The sequence below is a fragment of the Salmo salar genome, chromosome 03, assembly GCF_965601325.2.
Source record: "Salmo salar chromosome 03, fSalSal1, whole genome shotgun sequence".
NCBI classification, from domain to species: domain Eukaryota; kingdom Metazoa; phylum Chordata; class Actinopteri; order Salmoniformes; family Salmonidae; genus Salmo; species Salmo salar.
In genome coordinates this window covers 97,767,052-97,787,500 of record NC_138293.1, presented here as the reverse complement: position 1 = coordinate 97,787,500, position 20,449 = coordinate 97,767,052, and the positions used below count along the sequence as shown (strand labels likewise).

General features: G+C 44.7%; 1 protein-coding gene across 3 annotated transcripts in view; it reads left to right on the top strand.

Annotated features, from left to right (window-relative positions):
- Nucleotides 1–20,449, top strand: part of LOC106606201 (dihydrouridine synthase 1-like (S. cerevisiae)) — a 34,300-nt gene that overhangs the window by 3,618 nt on the left and 10,233 nt on the right. For 2 of the 3 annotated variants that reach the window (XM_045715855.2, XM_045715857.2), the window contains exons 1-7: nucleotides 10,975–11,225; nucleotides 12,070–12,331; nucleotides 12,936–13,044; nucleotides 13,203–13,253; nucleotides 15,488–15,600; nucleotides 17,283–17,365; nucleotides 20,261–20,364. In XM_045715855.2, the coding sequence (XP_045571811.1) occupies nucleotides 12,092–12,331; nucleotides 12,936–13,044; nucleotides 13,203–13,253; nucleotides 15,488–15,600; nucleotides 17,283–17,365; nucleotides 20,261–20,364 (700 nt within the window). In that variant the 5' untranslated portion in view covers nucleotides 10,975–11,225; nucleotides 12,070–12,091. Of the gene's footprint in view, nucleotides 1–10,974; nucleotides 11,226–12,069; nucleotides 12,332–12,935; nucleotides 13,045–13,202; nucleotides 13,254–15,487; nucleotides 15,601–17,282; nucleotides 17,366–20,260; nucleotides 20,365–20,449 lie in introns of those variants that run through there. The other variant, XM_045715856.2, reaches the window with a different exon arrangement.

Genomic DNA, 20,449 nt, shown 5'->3' with positions numbered 1-20,449 from the left:
GTGTGTGTTTTTTTTGTGTGTGTGTGTGTCTGTGTGTGTGTGTGTGTCTGTGTCTGTGTGTGTGTGTGTGTCTGTGTGTTTGTGTGTGTCTGTGTGTGTGTGTGTGTGTCTGTGTGTGTGTCTGTGTGTGTGGTGTGTGTGTGTGTGTGTGTGTGTGTGTGTGTGTGTGTCTGTGTGTGTGTCTGCATGTGTGTGTGTGTTTTTGTGTGTTTGTGTCTGTGTGTGTGTCTGTGTGTCTGTGTGTGTATGTGTGTGTATGTGTGTAGATGCGGGGGATGTAGTTTGGCTATTTGTGTTTACGTGTGTGTGTGTGGTTCTATGTGTGTGTGGTTCTATGTGTGTGTACTGGTAAACCCTGAGAGGATGTGTCGGTATACACCTTTTTATTTGTAGAACCAATAAAAGGAACTCGTAAGAAAACCCCCACAGTATTTGTATAACTCATAACAGTATGACGCAACCCTTGAGAGGCCATGTGTCAGTTATATAGTTACGTGTAGAGTTCTATAAGAAAAGTCCTTCTAAAGCCCTTCTGTATAACAGCATGATGCAGCACTCTGTAATGGAACAGGAACGAGGGATGGGAGAGAACAACTTCAGAGGATGAATAGAGGAGTCAGGTGTTTTATTTCACTGACATTAAACATACCTGGCCTGGTCTCTAACAGGAACATACCTGTCCTGTTTGAATAATCCTGTGGGAGTGGCCTGGTCTCTGACAGGAACATACCTGTCCTGTTTGAATAAACCAGGTGGAGTGGCCTGGTCTCTAACAGGAATATACCTGTCCTGGTCTCTAACAGGAACATACCTGTCCTGTTTGAATAATCCTGTGGGAGTGGCCTAGTCTCTGACAGAAACAAACCTGTCCTGTTTGAATAATCCTGTGGGAGTGGCCTGGTCTCTGACAGGAACATACCTGTCCTGTTTGAATAAACCAGGTGGAGTGGCCTGGTCTCTGACAGGAACATACCTGTCCTGGTCTCTGACAGGAACATACCTGTTCTGTTTGAATAAACCAGGTGGAGTGGCCTGGTCTCTGACAGGAACACACCTGTCCTGGTCTCTGACAGGAACATACCTGTTCTGTTTGAATAAACCAGGTGGAGTGGCCTGGTCTCTGACAGGAACATACCTGTCCTGGTCTCTGACAGGAACATACCTGTTCTGTTTGAATAAACCAGGTGGAGTGGCCTGGTCTCTGACAGGAACATACCTGTCCTGGTCTCTGACAGGAACATACCTGTTCTGTTTGAATAATCCTGTGGGAGTGGCCTGGTCTCTGACAGGAACATACCTGTCCTGTTTGAATAAACCAGGTGGAGTGGCCTGGTCTCTGACAGGAACATACCTGTCCTGTTTGAATAAACCAGGTGGAGTGGCCTGGTCTCTGACAGGAACATACCTGTCCTGGTCTCTGACAGGAACATACCTGTTCTGTTTGAATAAACCAGGTGGAGTGGCCTGGTCTCTGACAGGAACACACCTGTCCTGGTCTCTGACAGGAACATACCTGTTCTGTTTGAATAAACCAGGTGGAGTGGCCTGGTCTCTGACAGGAACATACCTGTCCTGGTCTCTGACAGGAACATACCTGTTCTGTTTGAATAAACCAGGTGGAGTGGCCTGGTCTCTGACAGGAACATACCTGTCCTGGTCTCTGACAGGAACATACCTGTTCTGTTTGAATAATCCTGTGGGAGTGGCCTGGTCTCTGACAGGAACATACCTGTCCTGTTTGAATAAACCAGGTGGAGTGGCCTGGTCTCTGACAGGAACATACCTGTCCTGTTTGAATAAACCAGGTGGAGTGGCCTGGTCTCTGACAGGAACATACCTGTCCTGGTCTCTGACAGGAACATACCTGTTCTGTTTGAATAAACCAGGTGGAGTGGCCTGGTCTCTGACAGGAACATACCTGTCCTGGTCTCTGACAGGAACATACCTGTTCTGTTTGAATAAACCAGGTGGAGTGGCCTGGTCTCTGACAGGAACATACCTGTCCTGGTCTCTGACAGGAACATACCTGTTCTGTTTGAATAATGCTGTGGGAGTGGCCTAGTCTCTGACAGGAACATACCTGTCCTGGTCTCTGACAGGAACATACCTGTTCTGTTTGAATAAACCAGGTGGAGTGGCCTGGTCTCTGACAGGAACATACCTGTCCTGGTCTCTGACAGGAACATACCTGTTCTGTTTGAATAATCCTGTGGGAGTGGCCTGGTCTCTGACAGGAACATAGCTGTCCTGTTTGAATAAACCAGGTGGAGTGGCCTGGTCTCTGACAGGAACATACCTGTCCTGTTTGAATAAACCAGGTGGAGTGGCCTGGTCTCTGACAGGAACATACCTGTCCTGGTCTCTGACAGGAACATACCTGTTCTGTTTGAATAAACCAGGTGGAGTGGCCTGGTCTCTGACAGGAACATACCTGTCCTGGTCTCTGACAGGAACATACCTGTTCTGTTTGAATAAACCAGGTGGAGTGGCCTGGTCTCTGACAGGAACATACCTGTCCTGGTCTCTGACAGGAACATACCTGTTCTGTTTGAATAATCCTGTGGGAGTGGCCTAGTCTCTGACAGGAACATACCTGTCCTGGTCTCTGACAGGAACATACCTGTTCTGTTTGAATAATCCTGTGGGAGTGGCCTAGTCTCTGACAGGAACATACCTGTTCTGTTTGAATAATCCTGTGGGAGTGGCCTAGTCTCTGACAGAAACAAACCTGTTCTGTTTGAATAATCCTGTGGGAGTGGCCTAGTCTCTGACAGAAACAAACCTGTTCTGTTTGAATAATCCTGTGGGAGTGGCCTAGTCTCTGACAGAAACAAACCTTTTCCTCTCTGAGTGGAGCGGATGGTGCTGAGTCCCAAATGGCACCCTATTCCCTATACAGTGCACTACCAAGTGGCCCTTGTCAAAACAAAAGTAGTGCACTATAAAGGGAATAGGATGCCATTTGGGATGCAGCCTGTGTTATGGGCCCACACCAGCACCACACCAACAATGACTTCCTCTGTCATGTGGTCACAGGTTAGTATGGGAGGAGGTGTCTGAGAGCTAGGGTTGAGAGTCCAAGGCTAAGGTTACAGTTACGTCACAGAACCTGCCGGAATAATCAAGTCATTGTCATAGATGCCAGTTCTGTAATGGGGTGGAGACACAGGTCAGATGAGGACAATGTATTTCATAAAATGCCTTGCAGCATTCAGAGGAAAGAGGAAATTGTCACACCCTAGCAAGCAGACCTAGCAGGTTCTAACAGGTTATTACTTCTCACTAATGTAGTTGGATACATCACCAGTTCCTGATAAGGGGAACAGAGAATAGCCTTGTGGAAAGTAGTGCACTATATCGGGTATAGATTGTCATTTGGAACAGAGCCTAGGTCAATACAACACACCCCTCCATAGTCAAATGAACCCAGACAGATAAAGATGTTCTGTAGTTCCTGTATATCCCTGTAACTGTTCCTTCATATCATTGCCCTGACTGTGGTATAATTATACAACTAGTGTACCTTGTATCTACACAATGTCTATGGGTGGTTAGCCGGACACAGATTAAGCCAAGTCCTGGACTGAATCTCTATCAGAAATTATTCTTAGTCCAGAACTAGGTTTAATCTGTGTCTGGGAAACTTCCCCTTACAGTATTTTACTCTCTATACAGTATTATATACAGGATACCTCACAAACCTTGAGAAACACAGACAGCCAAGCCGGCACCTATAGACATGGCTACATCCATATTTTATTCTGTTGCATACTTGACATACTTCCCAGACCTGCAGTATGTACTGAGTTATTGATTCTCCATTCTGGTCAGTGAGATGCAGTATTTACTGAGTTATTGATTCTCCATCCTGGTCAGTGACCTGCAGTATTTACTGAGTTATTGATTCTCCATCCTGGTCAGTGAGATGCAGTATTTACTGAGTTATTGATTCTCCATCCTGGTCAGTGAGATGCAGTATTTACTGAGTTATTGATTCTCCATCCTGGTCAGTGAGATGCAGTATTTACTGAGTTATTGATTCTCCATCCTGGTCAGTGAGATGCAGTATTTACTGAGTTATTGATTCTCCATCCTGGTCAGTGACCTGCAGTATTTACTGAGTTATTGATTCTCCATCCTGGTCAGTGACCTGCAGTATTTACTGAGTTATTGATTCTCCATCCTGGTCAGTGAGATGCAGTATTTACTGAGTTATTGATTCTCCATCCTGGTCAGTGAGATGCAGTATGTACTGAGTTATTGATTCTCCATCCTGGTCAGTGACCTGCAGTATTTACTGAGTTATTGATTCTCCATCCTGGTCAGTGACCTGCAGTATTTACTGAGTTATTGATTCTCCATCCTGGTCAGTGAGATGCAGTATTTACTGAGTTATTGATTCTCCATCCTGGTCAGTGACCTGCAGTATGTACTGAGTTATTGATTCTCCATCCTGGTCAGTGAGATGCAGTATTTACTGAGTTATTGATTCTCCATCCTGGTCAGTGAGATGCAGTATTTACTGAGTTATTGATTCTCCATCCTGGTCAGTGAGATGCAGTATTTACTGAGTTATTGATTCTCCATCCTGGTCAGTGACCTGCAATATTTACTGAGTTATTGATTCTCCATCCTGGTCAGTGACCTGCAGTATTTACTGAGTTATTGATTCTCCATCCTGGTCAGTGAGATGCAGTATTTACTGAGTTATTGATTCTCCATCCTGGTCAGTGACCTGCAGTATTTACTGAGTTATTGATTCTCCATCCTGGTCAGTGAGATGCAGTATTTACTGAGTTATTGATTCTCCATCCTGGTCAGTGAGATGCAGTATTTACTGAGTTATTGATTCTCCATCCTGGTCAGTGAGATGCAGTATTTACTGAGTTATTGATTCTCCATCCTGGTCAGTGACCTGCAGTATTTACTGAGTTATTGATTCTCCATCCTGGTCAGTGAGACGCAGCTGTGTCTAGCTCCATCAGTGACGTGTGGTGTGAGGACTATTTCCTGTCGATTTGTGAGGACTATTTCCTTTCTGGTGACATCCTGCCTAACAACACACACACACACACCAGACAAACTGTAGCAGAGACTGGATTACCTCATCATGACACAGCAAATATCACAAGACCTCACTGTCTCCCCGGGTGCATCTCAATACAACAGCTTATTCTCCTCATCTCCTCATCTCTTTCTTCATCTGCACTCATGGGAAAGAAACTGGACAGTGGAACGCAAGTTCCTGGTAGGGATACATCATATTTTCGCTTGACTTGTCCAGTTTTCCACTATTAAGAGGAGAGGAAACTACAAGACTATTGAGAAAAGGATAGGAAGATACTAGACTATTAAGATGAAGGAGAGGAGACGAGGAGAGGAAGCTACTAGACTATTGAGATGAAGGAGAGGAAGCTACTAGACTATTGAGATGAAGGAGAGGAAGCTACTAGACTATTGAGATGAAGGAGAGGAAGCTACTAGACTATTGAGATGAAGGAGAGGAGACGAGGAGAGGAAGCTACTAGACTATTGAGATGAGGAAACTACTAGACTATTGAGATGAAGGAGAGGAGATGAGGAGAGGAAGCTACTAGACTATTGAGATGAAGGAGAGGAGACGAGGAGAGGAAGCTACTAGACTATTGAGATGAAGGCGAGGAGATGAGGAGAGGAAGCTACTAGACTATTGAGATGAAGGAGAGGAGACGAGGAGAGGAAGCTACTAGACTATTGAGATGAAGGAGAGGAGATGAGGAGAGGAAACTACTAGACTATTGAGATGAAGGAGAGGAGATGAGGAGAGGAAGCTACTAGACTATTGAGATGAAGGAGAGGAGACGAGGAGAGGAAGCTACTAGACTATTGAGATGAAGGAGAAGAGACGAGGAGAGGAAGCTACTAGACTATTGAGATGAAGGAGAGGAGATGAGGAGAGGAAGCTACTAGACTGTTGAGATGAAGGAGAGGAAGCTACTAGACTATTGAGATGAGGAGAGGAAGCTACTAGACTATTGAGATGAAGGAGAGGAGATGAGGAGAGGAAGCTACTAGACTATTGAGATGTAGGAGAGGAAGCTACTAGACTATTGAGATGAGGAGAGGAAGCTACTAGACTATTGAGATGAAGGAGAGGAGATGAGGAGAGGAAGCTACTAGACTATTGAGATGAAGGAGCGGAGACGAGAGGAAGTCACTTCAGACTGTTGTCATCATTAGTTAGACAGAGATGCAGCCATGTTGTCTGTGTTGTCATCATTACTGAGACAGAGGAGGCAGTTGAAGGCCAAGGATAGAGACAGAGGAGGAAGCTGAGGGCCATGGATAGAAACAGAGGAGGAAGCTGAGGGCCATGGATAGAAACAGAGGAGGAAGCTGAGGGCCATGGATAGAAACAGAGGAGGAAGTTGAGGGCCATGGATAGAGACAAGAGGAGGCAGTTCAGGGCCATGGATAGAAACAGAGGAGGAAGCTGAGGGCCATGGATAGAAACAGAGGAGGAAGTTGAGGGCCATGGATAGAAACAGAGGAGGCAGTTGAGGGCCATGGATAGAAACAGAGGAGGCAGTTGAGGGCCATGGATAGAAACAGAGGAGGCAGTTGAGGGCCATGGATAGAGACAGAGGAGGCAGTTGAGGGCCATGGATAGAAACAGAGGAGGCAGTTGAGGGCCATGGATAGAGACAAGAGGAGGCAGTTGAGGGCCATGGATAGAAACAGAGGAGGCAGCTGAGGGCCAAGGATAGAGACAGAGGAGGCAGTTCAGGGCCATGGATAGAGACAGAGGAGGCAGCTACAGGCCATGGATAGAGACAGAGGAGGCAGTTCAGGGCCATGGATAGAGACAGAGGAGGCAGCTGAGGGCCATGGATAGAGACAGAGGAGGCAGTTGAGGGCCATGGATAGAGACAGAGGAGGCAGTTCAGGGCCATGGATAGAGACAGAGGAGGCAGTTGAGGGCCATGGATAGAGACAGAGCTATACAGTTTATATTTAGATTATGGAGTAAACATGCAGAAAGCAGTTTTATCTATGTCAGTTCTATTTATGTCACTGTCACTAACGACACTGATGAACTGTTGGGTTTGCAAAGTGATATTGGCATATTACAGAAGGATCTATATTTCCTGTGACACTGTAAGTATGCTAAATGACTAAAATGTACATCTAAAATGTAGAAATAGTTACAGTAGTGGTAGTAGTAGTAGCAGTAGCAGTAGTAGTAGTGGTAGTGGTAGTAGTAGTAGTAGTAATAATAGTAATAGTAGTAGTAGTAGTAGTAGTAGTAGTAGTAGTAATAGTAACAGTAGTAGTAATAGTAATAGTAGTAATAGCAGAAGTAGTAGTAGTAGTAGTAGTAGTAGCGGTAGAAGTAGTAGTAGCAATAGTAGCAGTAGTAGTGGTAGTCGTAGTAGTAGTAGTTGCAATAGCAGCAGTAGTAGTAGTAGTAGTAGTAGTAGCAATAGTAGTGGTAGTAGTGGTAGTAGTAGTAGTAGTAGTAGTAGTAGTAGCAATAGTAGCAGTGGTAGTAGTAGTAGTAGCAATAGTGGTAGTAGTGGTAGTAGTAGTAGTAGTAGTAGTCGTAGTAGCGTAGAAGTAGTAGTAGTAGTAGCAGTAGTAGTAGCAATAGTAGCGGTACTAGTGGTAGTGGTAGTAGTAGTAGTAGTAGTAGTAGTAGTAGTAGTAGTAGTAGTAGTAGTAGTAGCAATAGTAGTAGTAGTAGTGGTGGTGGTAGTGGTGGCAGTAGTAGTAGTAGTAGTAGTAGTAGTAGTAGTAGGGGTGGTAGTAGTAGCAGTAGTGGTAGTGGTAGTAGTAGTCGCAGTAGTAGTAGTAGTAGTAGTAGTAGTAGTAGTAGTATTGACAAAACTTTAATAGTAGTAGTAGCAATAGTAGCAGTAGTAGTAGTAGTAGTAGCGGTAGCGGTAGTAATAGTAGTAGTAGTAGCAATAGTAGCAGTAGTAGTAGTGGTAGTAGTAGTAATAGTAGCAGTAGTAGTAATAGTAATAGTAGTAGTAGTAGTAGTAGCAATAGTAGCAGAAGTAGTAGTGGTAGTAGTAGTAGTAGTGGTAGTAGTAGTAGCAATAGTAGCAGTAGTAGTGGTAGTCGTCGTAGTAGCAATAGTAGCGGTAGTAGTAGTAGTAGTAGTAGTAGTAGTAGCAATAGTAGCAGTAGTAGTAGCGGTAGTGGTAGTAGTAGTGGTAGTAGTAGTAGTAGTAGTAGTAGTAGTAGTAGCAATAGTAGTGGTAGGAGTAGCAGCAGTAGTAGTAGTAGTGATAGTAGTAGTAGTAGTAGTTGTAGTAGTGGTAGTAGTAGTAGTGGTAGTAGTAGGAGTAGTAGTAGTAGCAGTAGTGGTAGTAGTAGTAGTAGTAGTAGTCGTAGTAGCAATAGTAGTAGTAGTAGCAGTAGTAGCAGTAGTAGCAGTAGTAGTAGTAGGGGTGGTAGTAGTAGCAGTAGTGGTAGTGGTGGTAGTAGTAGCAGTAGTAGTAGTATTGACAAAACTTTAACAGTAGTAGTAGCAATTGTCGTAGTAGTAGTAGCGGTAGCGGTAGTAGTAGTAATAGTAGTAGCAATAGTAGCAGTAGTAGTAGTGGTAGTAGTAGTAGTAGTAGCAATAGTAGCAGTAGTAGTAGTGGTAGTAGTAGTAGTAATAGTAATAGTAGTAGTAGTAGTAGCAGTAGTGGTGGTAGTAGTGGTAGTAGTGGTAGTAGTAGTAGTAGTAGTAGCAATACTAGCAGTAGTAGTCGTAGTAGTAGTAGTAGCAATAGTATAAGTGGTAGTAGTAGTAGTAGCAATAGTAGCGGTAGTAGTAGTAGTAGTAGTAGTGATAGTAGTCATAGTAGTAGTCGCAATAGTAGCAGTAGTAGTGGTAGTTGTAGTAGTAGTAGTAGCAATAGTAGTAGTAGTAGCAATAGTAGCAGTAGTAGTAGCGGTAGTAGTAGTGGTAGTAGTAGTAGTAGTAGTAGTAGTAGTAGTAGTAGCAACAGTAGTAGTAGTGGTAGTAGTAGTAGTAGGAGTAGTAGTAGTAGCAGTAGTAGTGGTGGCAGTAGTAGTAGTAGTAGTAGTAGTATTGACAAAACTTTAGCAGTAGTAGTAGTAGCAATACGTAGCAGTAGTAGTAGTAGTAGTAGTAGTAGCTGTAGCGGTAGTAGTAGTAATAGTAATAGAAGTAGTAGTAGCAATAGTAGCAGTAGTAGTAGTGGTAGTAGTAGTAGCAATGGTAGCAGTAGTAGTAGTAGTAGTAGTAATAGTAGTAGTAGTAGTAGTAGCAGTAGTAGTGGTGGTAGTAGTAGTAGTAGTGGTAGTAGTAGTAGTAGTAATAGGCAGTAGTAGTGGTAGTCGTAGTAGTAGTAGTAGCAATAGTAGAATTGGTAGTAGTAGTAGCAATAGTAGCGGTAGTAGTAGTAGTGATAGTAGTCGCAGTAGTAGCAGTAGTAGTGGTAGTCGTAGTAGTAGTAGTAGCAATAGTAGAAGTAGTAGTAGTAGTAGTAGTAGTAGTAGCGGTAGTGGTAGTAGTAGTGGTAGTAGTAGTAGTAGTAGCAATAGTAGTAGTAGTGATATTAGTAGTAGTAGGAGTAGTAGTAGTAGCATTAGTAGTAGTAGTAGTAGGTAGTAGTAGTTGTAGTAGTAGCGGTAGTAGTAGTAGTGATAGTAGTCGTAGTAGTAGTCGCAGTAGTAGCAGTAGTAGTAGGAGTAGTAGTAGTAGCAGTAGTAGTAGTAGTAGTAGCATTAGTAGTAGTAGTTGTAGTAGTAGTAGTAGTAGTAGTGGTAGTAGTAGTAGTAGTAGTAGTTGTAGCAATAGTAGCAGTAGTAGTGGGCGTAGAGGGCGTAGATGGAGTAGTAGTAGCAATAGTAGCGGAGAGTGTGGTAGTAGTCGAGTAGAGCAATAGTAGCGGTAGTAGTAGTAGTCGATAGTAGTCGTAGTAGCTAGTCGCAGTAGTAGCAGTAGTAGTGGTAGTCGTAGTAGTAGTAGTAGCAATAGTAGAAGTAGTAGTAGTAGTAGTAGTAGTAGTAGTAGTAGTAGTAGTAGCAATAGTAGTAGTAGTGGTAGTAGTAGTAGTAGGAGTAGTAGTAGGAGCAGTAGTAGCAGTAGCATTAGTAGTAGTAGTTGTAGTAGTAGTAGTAGTAGTAGTAGTAGTAGGTAGTAGTAGGAGTAGCAGTAGTAGCAGTAGTAGTAGTAATGGTAGTAGGAATAGTAGTAGTAGCAGTAGTAGTAGTAGTAGTGGTAGTAGTAGGAGTAGTAGTAGTAGCAGTAGTAGTAGTAGTAGTAGTGGTGGTGGTAGTGGTGGCAGTAGTAGTAGTAGTAGGAGTAGTAGTAGGGGTGGTAGTAGTAGCAGTAGTGGTAGTGGTGGTAGTAGTAGTAGTAGTGGTAGTAGTAGTAGTAGGAGTAGTAGCAGTAGTAGTAGTAGCAGTCGCAGTAGTAGTAGTAGTAGTTGTTGTAGTAGTAGTGGTAGTAGTGGTAGTAGTAGTAGTGGTAGTAGTAGGAGTCGTAGTAGTAGCAGTAGCAGTAGTAGTAGTAATGGTAGTAGTAGTAGTAGGAGTAGTAGCAGTAGTAGTAGTAGTAGTAGTGGTGGTGGTAGTGGTGGCAGTAGTAGTAGGAGTAGTAGTAGGGGTGGTAGTAGTAGCAGTAGTGGTAGTGGTAGTAGTAGTAGTAGTAGTGGCAGTAGTAGTAGTAGCAGTAGTAGTAGTAGTAGTAGTGGTGGTGGTAGTGGTGGCAGTAGTAGTAGGAGTAGTAGTAGTAGGGGTGGTAGTAGTAGCAGTGGTGGTAGTGGTAGTAGTAGTAGTAGTGGTGGCAGTAGTAGTAGTAGTATTGACAAAACTTGGGTGAATGATGCATCTTGCCACAGAGATCTGTCATTTCCAAAATTACACTGATTGGTCCAATGGGGGCGCTACATAATTCGTGGGGGACAACACGTTTACTGTTGCCTTGTTTTTTCTGGTATAGATTATTTCCTGCTTGATACACAATTATTATGCTAGTTGAGGAACTAATCCTGGGACTAACATCATTACAACTAACTATAGAGAGAGCTCACAACTCCAACAAGTAGCTTAAATGGAAATATGTGCTCAGCAATGTTCAAAAGCAAAGTTACTGGAACCAGGCGGAACCCACCGCCACTTATCGTTTCCCCTCGGTCATATTTGACTGTTACACTGGTTTGGCAAACGAATCACTGTTGAGAACATCCTGGAGTACATTTTACCAAGTGTTTCTCATACAGGTAAATGTTATTTTGTGTTATCAAGCATTTTGATGAAATGTTAGATATGTCTACTAGCGTGTCATCAACATGTTTTTGTTTTGGACTCTATTTAAATGAAATCCACCGGAATTGTACTAGCTACTGTGCTAACGTTAGCTGGCAGGGTAACCAAGAGTCATGTGCACCCAGTGGCTGTATAACTAGCTAGAGTATGTGTGCACCAGTTCTGACACGCGATCGCTAAAATTGGTGGATCTCGGACCTCTGCTGCTTTGTAAAATGTTTTAGAAATGTCCGTATTAACATGAATGAAATTGTCCTTGTCACATCCGGGGAGATGAGGATGAGGGATATCACAATGTCAAAACGTATATAATAACTACCCTATGAAACTGTCCAGAGATTTAATCAGTCCCACAGATATACTATGTCGCTATAAGTCCTACAGATATAGATTTTTTTATTTATTTAATTTTATTGAACCTTTATTTAACAAGGCTAGTCAGTTAAGAACAAATTCTTATCTACAATGACGGCCTACCCCGGCCAAACCCGGACGATGCTGGGCCAATTGTGCGCTGCCCTATGGGACTCCCAATCATGGCGGATGTGATACAGCCTGGATTCGAACCAGGGACTGTAGTGACGCATCTTGCATTGAGATGCAGTGCCTTAGACCACTGCTTCACTCAGGAGCCAGTTAATATCCAAGAAAGACCATGACCCATTTAGGTGCTCAGTGGCCCAACGGGAATCCTCTTCCTACTTTAGTTCTACCCAGTACCCTCTTATTTTGACAGTATTGGCCTCCTATGCTCAAAACAACTTCATTTTCCCTCTCATTCCCCTCTCCCTCTGTCAGGTCAAGCTGCGAGGTTGCTGTGATGGCGGTGAAGCTGCAAGGCTTTGAGTTCTGGAAGACCACGCTGAGGGGAGCACGTTACGTCGTTGCACCCATGGTGGACCAGAGCGAACTGGCCTGGCGTCTACTGAGCCGTCGCCATGGCGCCGAGCTGTGCTACACGCCCATGCTGCACGCACAGGTGTTTGTGCGCGACGCCAACTACAGGAAAGATAACCTGTACAGCGAAGTCTGCCCCGAAGACAGGCCGCTTATTACACAGGTGAGAGAGAGAGACACACAAACACATGCTGACAGAGGAATGGAGTGTCACAGGTAGTATTATTCAACTACAGCTATTAGCCAACCTCTGTGTTTTACCATCACCTCTCACCCCGTTTCAGCTAGCCTCTGTGTTTTACCATCACCTCTCACCCCGTTTCAGCTAGCCTCTGTGTTTTACAATCACCTCACACCCCGTTTCAGCTAGCCTCTGTGTTTTACCATCACCTCACACCCCGTTTCAGCTAGCCTCTGTGTTTTACCATCACCTCTCACCCCGTTTCAGCTAGCCTCTGTGTTTTACAATCACCTCACACCCCGTTTCAGCTAGCCTCTGTGTTTTACCATCACCTCACACCCCGTTTCAGCTAGCCTCTGTGTTTTACCATCACCTCACACCCCGTTTCAGCTAGCCTCTGTGTTTTACAATCACCCCGATTCTTGTGTTATGGTCTCAGTTCTGTGCCAATAACTCAGGTGTTTGTAATGCACTTTCTCTGCTTTCTTTCTTTCTTTGTGTGTGTGTGTGTGTGTGTGTGTGTGTGTGTGTGTGTGTGTGTGTGTGTGTGTGTGTGTGTGTGTGTGTGTGTGTGTGTGTGTGTCAGTTCTGTGCCAACGACCCAGAGGTGTTTGTCCAGGCATGTCTACTGGCTCAGGACTACTGTGATGCTATCGATCTCAACCTGGGATGCCCACAGATGATCGCCAAGAGAGGTACTAACTAACAAACCCTGAAACCCCACTCAGAGACAGAGAGAGAAACCCTGATTAAAAAAACCAGTGGATTTCAATTAGGATGACACTCAACTACTTTCACCTTGTGCTGTATGTATGAGGTCAATCTGTTTCTAACTGGCTTATTTCTGACGAAGGGCACTACGGAGTCTTCCTACAGGATGAGTGGGAGCTGCTGGAGAAGATGGGTGAGTTTGAACAGATAGAGAAAAGAGGGAGAGGGTTGGAGAGGTAGAAATAAAATGTAGTATGCTGTGTTTTACCTGTCTGGAATGGTGTCATGCTGTGTTTTACCTGTCTGGGATGGTGTCATGCTGTGTTTTACCTGTCTGGAATGGTGTCATGCTGTGTTTTACCTGTCTGGGATGGTGTCATGCTGTGTTTTACCTGTCTGGAATGGTGTCATGCTGCGTTTTACCTGTCTGGAAGGGTGTCATGCTGCGTTTTACCTGTCTGGAAGGGTGTCATGCTGTGTTTTACCTGTCTGGGATGGTGTCATGCTGTGTTTTACCTGTCTGGAAGGGTGTCATGCTGCGTTTTACCTGTCTGGAAGGGTGTCATGCTGTGTTTTACCTGTCTGGAAGGGTGTCATGCTGCGTTTTACCTGTCTGGAAGGGTGTCATGCTGTGTTTTACCTGTCTGGGATGGTGTCATGCTGTGTTTTACCTGTCTGGAAGGGTGTCATGCTGTGTTTTACCTGTCTGGGATGGTGTCATGCTGTGTTTTACCTGTCTGGAATGGTGTCATGCTGTGTTTTACCTGTCTGGGATGGTGTCATGCTGTGTTTTACCTGTCTGGAAGGGTGTCATGCTGCGTTTTACCTGTCTGGGATGGTGTCATGCTGTGTTTTACCTGTCTGGGATGGTGTCATGCTGTGTTTTACCTGTCTGGAATGGTGTCATGCTGTGTTTTACCTGTCTGGGATGGTGTCATGCTGCGTTTTACCTGTCTGGAAGGGTGTCATGCTGCGTTTTACCTGTCTGGAATGTTCTGTACATCATAAGCACTCAGTCTTTACTAGATAATTAGTAGAGAAAAAATTGTCAAATGAGTTTTTGGGGGGAGTTTAGGGTTCTATATGTTTTCAGAAGATGGGCAGGGACTCTGCTATCCTAGTTTCAGGGGGAAGTTTGTTCCACCATTGGGGTGCCAGGAGAGAGAAGAGCTTTGACTGGGCTGAGAGGGAGCTGTGGGGTGGGAGGGCCAAGAGACCAGAGGTGGCAGAACGGAGTACTCCGGTTGGGGTGTAGAGTTTGAGCATAGCCTGAAGGTAGTGAGGGGCAGTTCCTCTTGCTGTTCCGTAGGCAAACACCAGGGTCTTGAAGATAATGCGTGCTTCGACTGGAAGCCATTGGACTGTGCGGAGGAGCGGGCTGCGGCATTCTGGAGAAGTTGCAGGGGTTTGATGGCACAAGCTGGGAGGCCAGCCAACAGAGAGTTGCAGTGGTCCAGATGGGAGATGACAAGTGCCTGGATTAGGACCTGTGCTATTTCCTGTGTGAGGAAGGGTTGTACTCTATAGAGCTTGACCCTGCAGGACAGAGTCACTGCTTTGATGTTTGCAGAAACAACAGGGTGTTGTCTAGTGTCCTGCCAAGGTTCTTTGCACTCTGGGATGGGAACACCATGGAGTTGTCAACTGTGATGGAGAGGTCTTGGAGCAGGCAGTCCTTTCCCGGGAGGAAGAGCAGCTCCGTCTTGTCGAGGTTGAGCTTGAGGTGGTGCGCCGACATCCAAGCTGAGGTATCTGCCAGGTATGCAGAGATGAGTGTCAGAAGGGGGAAGGTGAAAGTAGTTGAGTGTCATCCACATAGTATTGATAAGAGAGACCATGTGAGGATATGACGGAGCTGAGTGACTTGGTGTATAGAGAGAAGAGGAGAGGGCCTAGAACGGAGCCCTGGGAGACACCAGTAGTAAGAGTATATGGTGCAGACACAGATCCTCTCCACGTCACCTGGTCTCAATGTTTTTAGCTCTTAGGAAACTTTGCAGTATTTTATGTATTATTTCTTACATTGTTAGCCCAGAAAATGTTTTGTGTTATTACATACAGCCGGGCCATATATTTTTTCATTCCTTTACTTAGATGTGTGTGTATTGGGTATATTTTGTGGAATTGTTAGATATTACTTGTTAGATATTACTGCACTGTCGGAGCTAGAAACACAAGCATTTCACTACACCCACAATAACATCTGCTAAACACGTGTATGTGACCAATAACATTTGATTTGATTGAAGCTAGCCAGACTTTTCTCTGTTTCTCCTTTGTGAAGCTAGCCAGTCTTTTCTCTCTGTTTCTCTTTCGTGAAGCTAGCCAGTATTTTCTCTCTGTTTCTCCTTAGTGAAGCTAGCCAGTATTTTCTCTCTGTTTCCCCTTAGTGAAGCTAGACAGTATTTTCTCTCTGTTTCTCCTTAGTGAAGCTAGCCAATGAGAAGATCTCTGTTCCCATCACCTGTAAGATCCGTGTGTTTAACAAGATGGAGGAGACTGTTCAGTACGCTCAGATGCTGGAGAAGGCTGGCTGCCAGGTAGGAAACATCACACACAAGTATTTTATTTGGATCTTCTATGAAACATTACCTAAAATAAACCAGATTATATTTGGAGGTGCTTGGTCTATCTGGGTGATGTTTTCTCTCGCCTGAATGATCTGAATCTAGGATGACAGGGACTCTCCGCAACTATATTCAATGTGCAGGACAGAATTGAGGCTATGATTAAGAAGTTGGAGCTCTTCTCTGTCTGCATTAACAAGGACAACACACAGGTCTTTACATCATTGTATGAATTTTTTTGTGTTCAAATGAACTCAAACTTACGGACAATGTCACATTTATTATTTATTCATTTTATTTTTATTTCACCTTTATTTAACCAGGTAGGCTAGTTGAGAACAAGTTCTCATTTACAACTGCGACCTGGTCAAGATAAAGCAAAGCAGTGTGACACAGACAACAACAGAGTTACACATGGAGTAAACAATAAACAAGCCAATAACACAATAAACAAGTCAATGACACAGTAGAAAAAAAATAAAGTCTATATACAGTGTGTGCAAAAGGCATGAGGAGGTAGGCAATAAATAGGCCATAGGAGCGAATAATTACAATTTAGCAGATTAACACTGGAGTGATAAATGAGCAGATGATGATGTGCAATTAGTGATACTGGTGTGTAGAAGAGCAGAAAAGTAAATAAAATAAAAACAGTGTGGGGATGAGGTAGGTAGATTGGGTGGGCTATTTACAGATGGACTATGTACAGCTGCAGCGATCGGTTAGCAGCTCAGATAGCTGATGTTTAAAGTTGCTGAGGGAAATAAAAGTCTCCAGCTTCAGAGATTTTTGTAATTCGTTTCACTCACTGGCAGCAGAGAACTGGAAGGAAAGGTGGCCAAAGCAGGTGTTGGCTTTGGGGATGACCAGTGAGATATACCTGCTGGAGCGTGTGCTATAGGTGGGTGTTGTTATGGTGACCAGTGAGCTGAGATAAGGCGGAGCTTTACCTAGCATAGACTTATAGATGACCTGGAGCCAGTGGATCTGGTGACGAATATGTAGCGAGGGCCAGCCGACTAGAGCATACAGGTCGCAATGGTGGGTGGTATAAGGGGCTTTGGTGATAAAACGGATGGCACTGTGATAGACTGCATCCAGTTTGCTGAGTAGAATATTGGAAGCTATTTTGTAGATGACATCGCCGAAGTCGAGGATCGGTAGGATAGTCAGTTTTACGAGGGTATGTTTGGCGGCGTGAGTGAAGGAGGCTTTGTTGCGAAATAGGAAGACGATTCTAGATTTAATTTTGAATTGGAGATGTTTAATATGAGTCTGGAAGGAGAGTTTACAGTCTAACCAGACACCCAGGTATTTATAGTTGTCCACATATTCTAGGTCAGAACGGTCCAGAGTAGTGATGCTAGTAGGGCGGTGTGATATAGAGAAGCACCTGAGTGAGTTGGGTGTGTAATTACACAGGTACTTTCCCGAAACGGATGACAAACACAACTGGATTCGTTATCCCTATTATGCCCTGCCTCCAGTACACTTACCATATCTGAACAAGAGAACCTCATCGAATGTTCCTCGTAGTACTGCAGTGTCACCCGTGCTGTCTCTCTCCATAGCAACACAGACACACTCATTTTATTTCATTTGAATTTAACCAGGTAGGCAGTCTTTTCATTCAGACCTCTCCATCTCTGTCTCAGCTGCTGACCGTTCACGGTCGGACCAAGGACCAGAAAGGACCCGCGACAGGCATCGCTAGCTGGGAACACATCAAGGCTGTACGGTACGCAGACTACACTGCAGTTCCCTACAGTTAAATAAAGACTACAGAGAAGAACCAATATTATGTTTCTCCAACAAACATTGAGATTGTCAGTTGGAGGTAGTTTGTGTAGTCTAGTAGTCTCTGCTGGGTAGTTGGAGGTAGTTTGTGTAGTCTAGTAGGTCTCTGCTGGGTAGTTGGAGGTAGTTTGTGTAGTCTAGTAGGTCTCTGCCGTGTAGTTGGAGGTAGTTTGTGTAGTCTAGTACTCTCTGCTGGGTAGTTGGAGGTAGTTTGTGTAGTCTAGTAGGTCTCTGCTGGGTAGTTGGAGGTAGTTTGTGTAGTCTAGTAGGTCTCTGCTGGGTAGTTGGAGGTAGTTTGTGTAGTCTAGTAGGGCTCTGCTGGGTAGTTGGAGGTAGTTTGTGTAGTCTAGTAGGTCTCTGCTGGGTAGTTGGAGGTAGTTTGTGTAGTCTAGTAGGTCTCTGCTGGGTAGTTGGAGGTAGTTTGTGTAGTCTAGTAGGTCTCTGCTGGGTAGTTGGAGGTAGTTTGTGTAGTCTAGTAGGGCTCTGCTGGGTAGTTGGAGGTAGTTTGTGTAGTCTAGTAGGTCTCTGCTGGGTAGTTGGAGGTAGTTTGTGTAGTCTCTGCTGAGTAGTTGGAGGTAGTTTGTGTAGTCTAGTAGGTCTCTGCTGGGTAGTTGGAGGTAGTTTGTGTAGTCTAGTAGTCTCTGCTGGGTAGTTGGAGGTAGTTTGTGTAGTCTAGTAGTCTCTGCTGGGTAGTTGGAGGTAGTTTGTGTAGTCTAGTAGTCTCTGCTGGGTAGTTGGAGGTAGTTTGTGTAGTCTAGTAGGTCTCTGCTGGGTAGTTGGAGGTAGTTTGTGTAGTCTAGTAGGGCTCTGCTGGGTAGTTGGAGGTAGTTTGTGTAGTCTAGTAGGTCTCTGCTGGGTAGTTGGAGGTAGTTTGTGTAGTCTAGTAGGTCTCTGCTGGAGTAGTTGGAGGTAGTTTGTGTAGTCTAGTAGGTCTCTGCTGGGTAGTTGGAGGTAGTTTGTGTAGTCTAGTAGGTCTCTGCTGGGTAGTTGGAGGTAGTTTGTGTAGTCTAGTAGGTCTCTGCTGGGTAGTTGGAGGTAGTTTGTGTAGTCTAGTAGGTCTCTGCTGGGTAGTTGGAGGTAGTTTGTGTAGTCTAGTAGGTCTCTGCTGGGTAGTTGGAGGTAGTTTGTGTAGTCTAGTAGGGTCTCTGCTGGGTAGTTGGAGGTAGTTTGTGTAGTCTAGTAGGTCTCTGCTGGGTAGTTGGAGGTAGTTTGTGTAGTCTAGTAGGTCTCTGCTGGGTAGTTGGAGGTAGTTTGTGTAGTCTAGTAGGTCTCTGCTGGGTAGTTGGAGGTAGTTTGTGTAGTCTAGTAGGTCTCTGCTGGGTAGTTGGAGGTAGTTTGTGTAGTCTAGTAGGTCTCTGCTGGGTAGTTGGAGGTAGTTTGTGTAGTCTAGTAGGTCTCTGCTGGGTAGTTGGAGGTAGTTTGTGTAGTCTAGTAGGTCTCTGCTGGGTAGTTGGAGGTAGTTTGTGTAGTCTAGTAGGTCTCTGCTGGGTAGTTGGAGGTAGTTTGTGTAGTCTAGTAGGTCTCTGCTGGGTAGTTGGAGGTAGTTTGTGTAGTCTAGTAGGTCTCTGCTGGGTAGTTGGAGGTAGTTTGTGTAGTCTAGTAGGTCTCTGCTGGGTAGTTGGAGGTAGTTTGTGTAGTCTAGTAGGTCTCTGCTGGGTAGTTGGAGGTAGTTTGTGTAGTCTAGTAGGCTCTGCTGGGTAGTTGGAGGTAGTTTGTGTAGTCTAGTAGGTCTCTGCTGGGTAGTTGGAGGTAGTTTGTGTAGTCTAGTAGGTCTCTGCTGGGTAGTTGGAGGTAGTTTGTGTAGTCTAGTAGGTCTCTGCTGGGTAGTTGGAGGTAGTTTGTGTAGTCTAGTAGGTCTCTGCTGGGTAGTTGGAGGTAGTTTGTGTAGTCTAGTAGGTCTCTGCTGGGTAGTTGGAGGTAGTTTGTGTAGTCTAGTAGGTCTCTGCTGGTAGTTGGAGGTAGTTTGTGTAGTCTAGTAGGTCTCTGCTGGGTAGTTGGAGGTAGTTTGTGTAGTCTAGTAGGTCTCTGCTGGGTAGTTGGAGGTAGTTTGTGTAGTCTAGTAGGTCTCTGCTGGGTAGTTGGAGGTAGTTTGTGTAGTCTAGTAGGTCTCTGCTGGGTAGTTGGAGGTAGTTTGTGTAGTCTAGTAGGTCTCTGCTGGGTAGTTGGAGGTAGTTTGTGTAGTCTAGTAGGTCTCTGCTGGGTAGTTGGAGGTAGTTTGTGTAGTCTAGTAGGTCTCTGCTGGGTAGTTGGAGGTAGTTTGTGTAGTCTAGTAGGTCTCTGCTGGGTAGTTGGAGGTAGTTTGTGTAGTCTAGTAGGTCTCTGCTGGGTAGTTGGAGGTAGTTTGTGTAGTCTAGTAGGTCTCTGCTGGGTAGTTGGAGGTAGTTTGTGTAGTCTAGTAGGTCTCTGCTGGGTAGTTGGAGGTAGTTTGTGTAGTCTAGTAGGTCTCTGCTGGGTAGTTGGAGGTAGTTTGTGTAGTCTAGTAGGTCTCTGCTGGGTAGTTGGAGGTAGTTTGTGTAGTCTAGTAGGTCTCTGCTGGGTAGTTGGAGGTAGTTTGTGTAGTCTAGTAGGTCTCTGCTGGGTAGTTGGAGGTAGTTTGTGTAGTCTAGTAGGTCTCTGCTGGGTCAGTTGGAGGTAGTTTGTGTAGTCTAGTAGGTCTCTGCTGGGTAGTTGGAGGTAGTTTGTGTAGTCTAGTAGGTCTCCAAGAAGTTCCTTCACAGGAAAACATTCTATTATATTCTACTGTACAGTACTCTCTTCTGTTGTTACATAGCTGATCATGTGATTGTACTGGGTTTATTAAGTAGTCTCTCTCTCTTTCTGTTTGTTGTTGCTATAGGAACGCTGTTAACATCCCTGTGTTCGCTAACGGTAACATCCAACACCTGAGTGATGTGGAGCAGTGTATGGAGGAGACTGGAGTACAGGGGGTGATGAGTGCAGGTACACACACACACACACCTCCGCCGCACCTTGAGTAAATAGTCACCCAAGAGTCATAACACCTACTAATTTGTGTGTGTGGTTC